Source organism: Mastigoproctus giganteus, chromosome 11 (genome assembly GCF_048544385.1).
Source record: "Mastigoproctus giganteus isolate SK-2022 chromosome 11, ASM4854438v1, whole genome shotgun sequence".
NCBI classification, from domain to species: Eukaryota; Metazoa; Arthropoda; class Arachnida; order Uropygi; family Thelyphonidae; genus Mastigoproctus; species Mastigoproctus giganteus.
This window is the reverse complement of record NC_143585.1, coordinates 83,577,816-83,590,272: the sequence shown is the minus strand read 5'-3', so window position 1 is coordinate 83,590,272 and position 12,457 is coordinate 83,577,816. Positions and strand designations below refer to the sequence as shown.

The 12,457-nt window shown below is 34.4% G+C and overlaps 1 protein-coding gene across 2 annotated transcripts in view; it reads left to right on the top strand.

Annotated features, from left to right (window-relative positions):
- ras (Inosine-5'-monophosphate dehydrogenase ras) overlaps window positions 1-6,586 on the top strand; it is a 142,068-nt gene extending 135,482 nt beyond the window's left edge. For both annotated transcript variants that reach the window (XM_090385041.1, XM_090385042.1), the window contains one exon: window positions 6,299-6,586. In XM_090385041.1, the coding sequence (XP_090241167.1) occupies window positions 6,299-6,320 (22 nt within the window). In that variant the 3' untranslated portion in view covers window positions 6,321-6,586. The remainder of the gene's footprint in view (window positions 1-6,298) is intronic.
- The last annotated feature ends 5,871 nt before the right edge of the window (window positions 6,587-12,457 follow it).

Genomic DNA, 12,457 nt, shown 5'->3' with positions numbered 1-12,457 from the left:
AAGAAATTGACTGACTTTTTTTAGAAAAGAAATTTAAATATGTAATATTGTTTTCTTTTAAATTTTTTTATGACATTTTATACTAGACCATTATTTAGTCAAAATATTAAAAAATAGGTATATATGTAGCTATCTGTACTATGATTTTTTGATGACCCAGTAAAATATAAATAATAATTAAATTTCATTAGATTATGTAATAAAAGTAATAAAATAAACAAGTTAGATGACCTGGTCTATTGTATGTATAATGTTTTTAATGTACATATTCTATTATCAGTCTCTTTGATTATCCATTTGGTCTTGGTCTCATACTCTGACAGATAATTGAAGTTCAATTGTACCTTACTCTGAAAGGAACACCAGCTGCTGTATTTTTTTTTTTTTCCCTTTTATATGATCAATGACAGAGTAAATTTTTATAAATAACTGGATTTGTGAGGGGATGGATTCAAAAAAGATTTACTCAGTAGTTGTGATAGTAGGTTGAAAAAACTCCATGTATTACTTTTTCAGCATTGTCACCTCTCAATACATTTCTGCAGGCCAGTTTTGTAGAAATCCTGACTATCCTTCAAACCATGACTCAGCAGCAGAAATTCTTATTATCAACAGTAAAGTGTTTTACACAAAGAAAGGACTTCAGGGCAGGAAAGAGGAAGAAATCTGAGCATGCAGGATGCAGCAATATTTCAAACCCACATTTGTGGGCATGCCTTGCTACAGAATGTGAAGGGACATTATCATGGAATAGGAATATACACCGATCAGCCAAAACATTATTACCACCTACCTAATAGGATGTAGGTCCTCCACGTGCAGCCAAAACAGCTCGTACCTGGTGAGGCATGGGCACTACAAGATTTCTAAATGTCTTGTGGTATCTGATTATACAACGTGTAATCAGCAGATCCTTTAACTCCTGTAAGTTCCGGGGTTGAGATGCTGCAGATTGGAGTTGTTGTTCCAATACAAACCACAATGCTCGATGGGATTGATGTTTGGGGAATTTAGAAGCCAGGGCAATACCTGGAAGTCTTCCTCATGTTCTACAAACCACTCTTGAACAATCTGGGTGATGTGTGGCATGGTGCATTATCCTGCTGAAAGATGACACCGCCAGAGGGAAAAGACCATTGCCATGAAAGGGTGTACCTGGTTAGCAATGATGTTTAGGTAGGTGTGACGTCGGAGTGCCTGGCACATGGATGACTGGACCCAGGGTATCCCAGCAGAACATTGCCTAAAGCATGACACTGCTGCCACCGACTTGTTTTCGTCCCACTATGCATCCAGGTGCCATCACTTCCCCAGATAAACGATGCACACGTACCTGGCCATCCACATGGTGCAACGATAAACGTGATTCATCAGACAAGACTACCTTCTTCCAATCACTCAAGGTCCAGTTTTGATGCTTGTGTGCCCATTGTAGGCACTGTCGCCAGTGAACTGTGTTTGGCATGGGCACTCAGAGTGGCCTGTGGTTATACAGCCGCATTTTTAGCAGGGTTCGATGTGTTGTGACACATTATTCCCATCACCCAGCATTCCAATTACCGCAGAGTTGAGCCACAGTCGCCCTTCTGTTGCCACGTACCATCCGGGAGAGCCTTCCCTCACCTTGAGCATCGATGAGCCATGGTCATCCAACACCTTGCTGGCAGTTTTTAGGTTTCCCCTCCTTGGACCACTTTCAGTAGATACTAACCACAGCTGACCATGAGCACCCCACAGCCATGCCATTCTGGATATGCTCTGACCCAGTCATCTGGCCATTACAATTTGGCATTTGTCAAACTCTTTGTCAAAGTCCGCTGCTTTTCCCATCTGAAGAATAAGAGTAACACTGATTAACAGAGTATCCGGTGGTTTTTATACAGTGTCCTGGCCTGCGCACGTGCCGTAGTTCACCTGCAGTTGCTTCAATTTGCATAACGACTCGCTGGTCATAATGTTTTGGCTCAAGGGTGTAACTTTTTTGACAACTTTTCTCATCTTTTTTCCTTTAAACCAGCATGTAGCTTTATGAGGAGGTTGGAATAATACTTTGCCATCAAAGTACAACCCTTTTGAATCTCTTAGTATTACACCCTGCTGATTCCAAAAAACTGACAGCATCACCTTGCCAGCTCTTGTTTTCACCTTTGCCTTTGTGGTGATTCTGCATGCTTCCATTGTTTTGACAGTTGTTTAATTTTGGGATCATAATGATGGATCCAAGTTTCATCCATGGTGATTTGCTATGAAAAACTCCTTTTCCTTTTCCTGGCATATTGACAACATTTCATGTGTGCATTGTGCACTTTCTTTTTCTGGTAAGAGTTCAGAAGTCTGGGTACTCATCTACATCTAGCAGACACTTTACTCATATGCAATTGTTGATGGATGATGTTCTCCACACTAATTTGGAGTTCTGCAGTTAGTTCTTCGATGCTAATATGGCAATCTTCTAAGATTAATGTTTCAATTTTTGCAACCTCTTATGTTATAGCAGTTCCTGGGCATCCTGGGATTTCTTCATCATACACTGAGGTTCTTCCTCATTTGAGTTGTTTATACCAATGTCCAACAACACTGTAACCTGGGCAATATTCTCCATATAACCATTTCTTCATGGATTGTTCTGGGTGTTTTCCCTTGCAAAAGGAATCTCTGATGTATATTCCACTGTATTCATTGTGATAGTTCACTTCATTCAGTTCTGCAAAAAAAAAAAAAAAAATTGCCAGATCGAAACCAAAATTTGGTTGCTAAAGAGATTTCAATATATCAAAAAAAAAAAAAAATCATCTTTCTATTACAACTACTTCTGGGTGAATACAAATCTTTTTTTACCCCCCCCCCAACAAATATTTGTGACTAATTACCACCGATTTGCAACTTCAAACTTAACTCGCCTCAGCTAGAAATACAGTGGACCCCTGCTTTACAACTGGTTCACTGTACGATCAAATCACTTTATGATGTACTCTTCGTAATCAAATACCATTCACTATATGATACGTGGTAAGCACCTGGCATTGTGATCACGTTTGCCAATTGAATTTTACTTTCATTAAATGGCGATTCTAATGAGCAAAAGTAGGAGGAATATTATCCATATGGTATAAGAGTAAAGATATAAAGTGCAAATTTACACTTTATTACCTTGCCAATTAACAAAATTAAATGATACGTGAAAATCGGAAGGATGTTTTCCACATGTTAGCAAAATCAAAACCAAACTATGCTTGCAAACATAGTTTGATTAATACTGTAATGTGCATACCAACAGTGCTGTAGTCATAAAATCAGCAGAAGGTATACTCTATGAATGTTATATTAAATATTCGTATTTTCAAAACCAGAAGGTATACGCTATTCACATAAAAAAAAAAATCCAAAGGGGTGTACGGCACATACCCTTCACTACAGCCCTGCATACTAACTAAGTGATATGTCTGTTCTTACTTTTTTTTTTTTATAAAATTTAAGATAGTAATACAAATAAGCAAACAGTAACAAAAAAACAGCACACACACACACACACACACACACACAAATTGCAGCTAACACGATATGTGCAGGTGAGATATGGAGTAAGAAGTTTACGAAGCTTTTAAAATAGGAATGAAGAGAAGATTCTGAAAATTTGTTTTTTATATGATTGAAGATTTCAGTGAAGGGGAAACATTTTGCCATAATAATGTAAAAACCCACAGAATTGCAGATATTGTTATTATCACAAATACAATAAGATAGTTTACTACCCATTTATAAGAGATTACACTAACAGAAAAGCCCAATAAACCAGAAACTGCAAATTGTTTTATGGTAGTTAACCTCCAGAAATGTGCTTTACAAAAAAAGCACAAAAGCATTCAAATTGATTTTTATAACTGAATATATGAGAATAATAAAAGTGTAGTGCATTTTAATGATTTGAATTGGTTTTTTGAAATTTGATTCCAGTAATCATGTTAAACTGGCACCACAATTTTATGGCAACATATACATATACTGTATATGTTGCCATAAAATTGTGGCAAACAAATTACATATACTGTATTTACATATGGAAAATATTCAGTATTCTATATAAAACTAATACAATTTCCATTATAAAAATTACCTTTTAGAGAGAGATATTGTATTAATTTTATATAGAATACTGAATATCATATTTTCCAGTATATAATGTGCACCTTTTATCCGAAAAAAGGTAAAATTGTGGGTGTGAAAATTTCAACTTTAGAGGTCTTGGAACAAATTACCAAAAAACAATATGTTATTAAGTTCACGTTAGGATATTTTCACAATGCGATGGTGTCTCTGGAACAGATTAATATCATAAAGCAGGGATCCACTGTATAATAAAAGTATATATCAATTAAATGCTAATTCCAAAATTAAATACTGTATCCATTTCTGAGAGGGGTGTAAGCCACTGTATTTGTTAATTTGGTCAACAAATGCTGTATAAATGAATAAAATGCAAGATTCTTTTGATGTGTAATGGATATCTTTCAAAGCATGTGTGCAATATATATATTTTTTTATTGCTTCAAAAATGTAAAAATGAATAATTTATGGAACAAGTGTACCTGAAATTTCTGGCTAAATTGAGGAAAACTACATAAATTATGAATTGCTACAAGTTTAAAGGGAGTATGCAATGTTGAAGGAATGTTTTTGAGTGGCATAAATGATCTTTTGAGGGAAGATAACTCACAATTCTCAGTCCAGCTATCTGCTGACACTAAAAATTGAAAAAAAAAAAAAAAAAAAAAAAAAATGTAAGAACTTGCTTGTACCAATCAAAGAATGACTATCAGAATGATAGAATAGCTGGGCATAAAGAACCTTCGTCCAATTTTAATCATTGGTTTTAAAATGATCTATGCAAAGGTGCTACAACACACATCTCTCTCAGCCCAATTTTGCTCCATCTGATTTCTTTTTATTATGAAGTGTTCAAGAACACTAAAATTGTTAATCAATAAATGATTTCCAGAAATTAATTCAATTGTAGCAGAGGATAACGGCTTCCAGAGGCTTTGAAGGAAAGAAAAAACAAATAACCAGGTTTGAGTCAATTCTGGTCTGACTAGAAATGTTGCTGCTCCCAGCAGACTAGAAAACTTTTCCAGACTCTTGATTTAAGCAGAAATATAGACGTGGCTTGAATCGAAACAACTTGTACCACATAGAGCATAGAAGCAAAAACTTCAGTTATGCTTCAGACATTGTGCTGTTGAATAAGGGATTCATTTAAAGATATTGTTTCAGCTGAAGCCTTTAAAATTTTTCTTTATGATGTAAAATTGAATCACAGCTGAATTGTGTGCATTGAAAAGGCTGCCATTTGAACATTTATCTCTGTGAATTAAAAAAAAAAAAAAATCTCTGTATACAGTTTACTTAAAATTGTATGCTGCACAATAAAAAAATAATTAAAAATATTTTATTGATAAATTAATATAATAGAAACTTTACATTATTTAATATTTTTAAAATATTTTATATTTAATATAATATTTAAATTTGTTGATATAAGGATAAATTACTCATAATTAAAATTAACTTGTCCACAAAAGCTGTTCTCTGTAAAGGGGAATATTTTCCTATTTAACTATAGTTAGTGTTATTATGGCCTTCAGCAGGTTTTTTAAATTTTTATCTTCTAACTTAACCTTGTTCACTTCAGATATGGCTCTTATCTGTGAAATGATGCCTTTCAATTTTAAAACATAAATATTTTTAGAGAAATACAGTAGTTTAGAAATTTTAAACAATTTTTTTCATATATTTTAGACAAATGACCAGTCTACTTAGTGTTTCTATTACAAAATTATCTATGAATATTGAATATAGGTTCAAAAAATTTCATCATGTGCATTGTTCTTTAAGCATCTAGATTAAAATTCAGCTCTTATCTAAGATGACAAATTGATATTTAACAAGTATCAATTGCAAACTATTGAATCAATATGAATACTTTTGATACAGAAATGGATGATTTTTATTTATATACTGTATTATTATTCCCCTTTTCCTAAGAAGTAATGCAGTATTCTGCTGTCAATTGAATATTTTCCTGATGAAAGTCAGTAAGACACTTAAAACTGGTTCATAAAATCTGATTATCTGTATTAAATTACTGTTTCTGCCTAATTAGATTAATAAGGAAGCCCTTACTAAAATTCATTTTTCAATCCTTATTTGAAAACTTTGTTGCTAACTCAAATTAAATGATTTATGAAATCAGTACAAGTCCTTTGGAAAATGTAGTTTTTTTTTTTTTTTAATGTTTTAGGTATGAAAAGAAACTGTTCTGAAACTGGGATTATATATATGGTGTTTTTGAATTGGAGAAGTTAACATCAGCTACAAAACTCCAGTAGGCAAATGATAAAACTATTCTCAGTGCTGATGAAGATGTTATTGAAAATTCCCCATGTTGCACTTAAATTGGTTGTGAACAATGTATATTATTTAACTATTCAAGTGGATGCCATCAACTGCAAAACTGACTAACTTTGGAGATATTTACGTTTTCAACAGAACATTTGTGCAGCCATTCCTTTTACAAGACCAAGTTTTTTTTTTTAAATAAAAGTTGCATGGTATATACCAAATAGTTCTTCAGGTACAATTCAAAAATGGACTTTTTTGAACTCTGTATTAAAAAGTTGAGTAGAGGCATAAAAATTAAGCAAAATGTAATATTAGTTTGAAAGTGCCAAATTTTGTACCCTTGTTATTAATTTTTTTTTGCCCCCTTTTTATTTATGAATCAAGAGTTAAGATTTTTTTATTTACAAAATTTTTTCTCTAGGTTTAGCTCAAGCATTCCACAATGAAGTGCAAATTTTTTTTTTTTTAATTTAAAAATGCAGTAGAAATATTTTTTTATGTTTGTTTTCAAAATCACAGTTAACTTTGTATTGACATACATAATTTTATGAAGACCAAACACTTAATTTTATTGTATGTGAATAGTATGTGTACTGTTAGAAATTTTAATTGGAAATAAGTTTATTATATCCATCATGTATGTATTAAAAGGCAAAAAAGCAACGTTGATGTTTAAATATGATGTTAAACATGTACTTAAATAAATTTTATTTTTCTGCAGAGTATTGTAATACTACCTGAAAAATAACAATATGATTTTTATATCCTTGCAGATTTAAGAACCATAACACAGTTAGTGGCAACACTTTCACACGTTTCTTTTTCCTTCCCCATGTCCATATATCTAAGGACACATATTTTGATAACATATGGGTCAGAAAATGAGTGCAGGAAATTAAGCATATCATAGGAACTTATGCTGAACGTATGTATCGGTGGCCTTATATAGTGAATTATTATTGTGGACCAAATATCTGCTAATATGATGGAATAAGTTTCTTTATTTTTATTCGTTCCCATCGTTTTCCTACCAGGTAGGAAAAATACTTAATTCTTGAAATGAACTAATTATAGAATAAAACCACAGTACTCATATATTGGTTAGTTCATTTTAAGGTTACATTTTTAGTTTCTTGGAGGAAACTGTATTGTTAAAATTTCTTCATTAATCATACATGGTTGTTCTTTGTTATATTTGCATATTACAAAAAGTTAAATTCATTCAGCATGCTTAGCAAAATTGTTTATTTAAGAGAGCTTCCAATCAGAATTTAACAGTACATCATTCATTGTTGAACTTTGATTACCATTCTGTGTTGAATGATAGACATTGAAGCTGTGATAAGAATTTGTGTTGGTGAATTCTATTTCTTCTTTACAATTTCCTTTGTGTATGTACACACACACACACACACACACACACACATTGTGTGTTTATCCTAAAAAAAATAAATTAACATTAATCTAGAATGACAGTTGGACTAATGGGAAAACAATTAAACATTGCTGATTAAACACATATACCCAAATCCAAATAATGAATGCAAAATTAGTAATATATGATATTCAAGAATATTTACTTGTGCGTGCCTAACTATCTATCTTATTACCAGCCACATTGTCCATAAAAGCCACCTACAGATGACTACGGAACTATTACATATACACTGGTGTTCAAAGTGCATCACCCTTTAAAATTGTAATCCAATAACGTAGGTATATGGCAATGTTTCTTCCAGATTACATCAGATAAGATTGACACGCGTAGGTGACGATGTAATATTGCATCACCTGTTACTTGCAGCTATATAAGCACGCTGTGCAAGAGTTGCAGTTATTCCTTGCTTGTGTCAAGATAGGGAGTTATGTGCAGTTGATGCCACGAAGAAAGAGTGCTACTGTTGCTTTACGGGAGGAAATATGTTCTTCCCATCATATTGCTTAGCCTTAGAGTATCTTGTAATCAGTCGACAGTGAGATTTCTTTCCAAACTCAAGAATACTGGTTCTGCTGATAGGAAAAAAGGAACTGGATGCAAATGAGTTTCTACGCCAAAATAGGACTGCGTTTTTAAGCACTTATGCCTTAAAATCTGTAAAGCTTTTTCATCTGAGCTGAAAAGAGAATGAGATGAACATACAGGAGTGGTAGCAAGTGCAGTAATAGTCAGAAGACTCCTCTTCAAAAATGGACAAGTAGCCCGTTGTCCTGAGAAGAAGCCCCTCCCACACAAAAAATGAAAGAGGCCCAATTAATTTGATTAAGGAGCATGTCAAATGGACTCCCAAGCAGTGGAAGTCCAGTTATTTTCTTGGATGAGAAGAAATTCAACCTGCATGGTTCTGATGGGAGACAAATGATTTGCTGTAGATGTGGTGAAGAATACCATCCAGATTATATGATGTCCACAGTGAAATTCCCTACCTTTTTAAATATGGGGTGCATTTCGTATCGTGGAGTAGGTCACCTGCAGTTCATAAAAGGTTCCATAAATGCCACTAGATACCTGGCTATATTGGAAGGCAAATTGCTGCCAGCCATTAGAGACCATTTCAACCTGCCAAGTAACTGCATCTTTCAGGACAACTCTGCTCCTTGTCATCAGGCGAAAAGTGTAAGTAAGCACTTCTGTAGTTACTTTAGCTTCATTTCTGCATTAAGAGGTTTGACAGTAATGTGTTTACATTTGTTACAGGTGAAAAAATGGTTGGAAGAATGGTCCATTACAACTCTTCTCTTAACTAGTCAGGAAACAGCCCGGACCTGAATCCTATAAAGAACTGTTGGTATGGTGTGGAATCTGCAGTTGCCAGAACGAAACCAAAGGCCCTTTGTGAACTTCAGGAAGCCATAATTTGTGTTTGGAACCACAAACTATCAGTTGATTATCTTCAGAAATTGATCTTGTCAGTGCTTCTATGGTGTGCTGCTGTCATCAGGGTCAGAGGCGGTTCAATTAAATATTAGTTTACACCTGGTGAACTTTTCATTTAAAATGATAGACTGAAGCAAATTGAGGGCTTCTGATAACATTTCAGCCATAATTGTCGTGGTTACCAAAACTTGTATAAAGGTTGCAAATGCTTATTTGGAATATTTTGAGAGCTGGACTATTTATTTGGAATATTTTGTTAGAAATGTGAAATTTCTAGGTGATGCACTTTCTTTGAACACCAGTGTATAACACAAAGCACTTTGGAAACCAATTTAGATGTGTGGTATAAGGGCCACTATCCTAATGGATAGATTTAACTTGAAAGAATATTAAAATTTTAATTAAATAAATATTTTCATTTGCAGATGAAGCCAGAAGAGTTTAACTTTGCAACTGCATACATATGTATTGAATTAAGAGTGGATAGACTTTCAGTGCCAGAGTTCACAATTTCATGGTGGCATTTGCATTCAAATCTGCAATCTCCTTACTTCTACACATGCTGACTACTGGACCATGGCTGGCCTAACTCACCCAGTCATTTAGTGTCAGCAGGGCTCACTGCCACACAGAAACTAATGAACTCTGTGAATGATCAGTTATGCTGTAGCAAGGTTAAAATAGAGAGAGTATTCTCTAAATTTGTGAAATTAAAAAAAAAAAAAAAAAAAAAAGTAGGTGCAAGAAGTATGGCTTATTGTTCACCAAGACAACATTTGCCACCCTCTTTGACTCCATTTTTTTGCTACTTTTGTTGAGTTGTGGAGGCTATACTTCACATTTATGTGCATCACATTTTTGCAAGTACTGAGTTGATACATAAATGTAGTAATTTGCCTATATTGATATGTCATTCTGCTTTTTTTAGCGGCTAAAAGCCTGCACTCAGGTAGGGCAATTTCACTGATGGGCAGTTTACATCTGGGGGCAAGTATATTGGAAGAATTGGCTTGAATGTACTACATGTAACAGACCTTTAAAATATTTGAGTTTACAATTTTTCTACTGCTGAAAGTACTTGTCATAAGCTATCAGATATGTTTTGCATCATTTGCTAGGAAGGTATTGTGTTGTCTTACTATAATTGCCAGTGGAAGTATAAGTTCTATAGTCTAATTCCAACAGGCTTTATTTAATTAGTTTATTATGATAAATATTTCTCATCTCAGCAAATAGAGATATTGCCACATTGAATGGTTTTTACTACAATTTTTAATAGGATTTTTTGGTGAAAATTGAGTGAGGGGGGTATTTGAAAATTCAATGTATAGACTGACCTGGTGATGTGTGACAATTTCTCAGTACAATTCATATGTTAGTATGATAGATGAATTTGGCCATTTTAGGCTGGCTTTTTTTTTTTGTTATTATTTAGATTTAGTGGAAGAAGTTGATATATGAGGTGTGGCAATTGTGTTCTTTTTATTGCAAAGAAAAAAAAAAAAAAAAAAACACAGAGTGAAGGAGTTCAAAAATGATTTTTATTCAATGTAATTGCCACCTGATTGAATGCACTTATTACACTGTTCTAAAAGTTTCTGAAATGAGTCAGTGAAGACTTCTAAAGAGTTCAGTTTGGTGGTTATGGTTTTCTTTACATCCTCAAAATCCTGAAATCTCTTTCCTTTGAGGGCAGTTACCTTGGGAAAGAGGAAGAAGTCTGTTGGATGATTGGCCTGTAAAATTCCATGTTTCATCAGAAATATCTTCACAAGTGCAGAAGATTCACACCTGTTTGTCAAAAAAACTTGGTTAACATTGCCTTGAAACGGGACTTCTGTAAACAAAAATTTTTTTTTGGCCATTGGTGATTTTGAAATCTACTGCATGCTCTGACATTTAATCTCTGGGTTGTACTGAAACAACTTACACTCATCTCCAGCAATAATATAGTTTAGGAAAGTAGGATTGTCTTGGTAAGTCTGGATGAAGTCTTCACGTGGAAGACTCTTTCACGCTCTTTGTTGCTTTTTTTTTTTTAAATGTAAACCCCAAACATGGGAGGTATTAGAACCTATAGTACTTAGTACCGTGCTTGGGTTGGAGGTTGAAAAGACGAAAGAATATTTTTGTTGACATTGGACTTGAACTTCTGTAGATTGTAATTTTCAGGAAATACGTATGAAGGAAGGTGGTTCCAGAAAACGGCAGTTGAACGAATAAACAAAGATGAAAATTTGGTTCTGTGAGTTTGAAGTTCGATAGTAAATGGATGTTGGCTGGTGGTGGCACACGTTCGGACTGTTTTGAAAGAGAGAGCGGGAATTATAGAAGCCAATTCAGAAGAACAGTGCCCATGGAAGTATCTGTAGAAGAGGCATGCAACAGAAACAGTATGTCTATGAGACAGCGAGTGGAGAGACTCTGTTAGTGATGAATCATTAATTAACCTAACTGCCGTCTTCTGAATGGAATCAAGAAGCCTGAGAGAGGTTTTTGGGGCACCACCCTAGATGTGGGAACAATATTCCATGGCTGGGCGGATTTACAATTTATACAGAGTGAGCAGCTGTTTGGAAGAAAAGTAACGCCGTGAGCGAAAGAGAAAACCAAGTTTTTTAGATGCAGAGGAAGCAATATTTGTAATGTGCTTGTGCCAAGAGAGATTAGAAGTCAGGGTAATCCCCAAAAGAGATATAATTTTGCCTAGAAATAAGAGTATCACCAAAGATAAGCATAGGAGCAGAAGAATCCTTTTTGCGAGAAAGAAGACAAGACTGAGTTTTCGAAGGGTTGAAATCAACTAAGTTGTCTTTGCCCCACTGGAGAATTACCTGAAGATTGGCATTTAAGGAATTGGTAGCAGATTTTCGAGAAGTTGAAGCTGATTGAGCAGGGCAAGGTTTCTCAAAATGGAAAGTGGAATGCAATGTGCTGTCATCGGCAAAACTATGGATAGGATTTCGAGTCAATGGAAGAAGGTCGTTAATATACAAGAGGAAAAGAGTGGGGGAAAGAACTGAACCTTGGGGGACACCGGCATTAGTGGAGAAGTTAGACAGAGAGCCATCTACCATCATCCTCATTGATCGATCAGAGAGAAAACTGGATAACCAATTACAAAAAACAGTTGGCAAACCATAAGATGGAAGCTTGTTTAGAAGACCTTTATGCCAAACATGA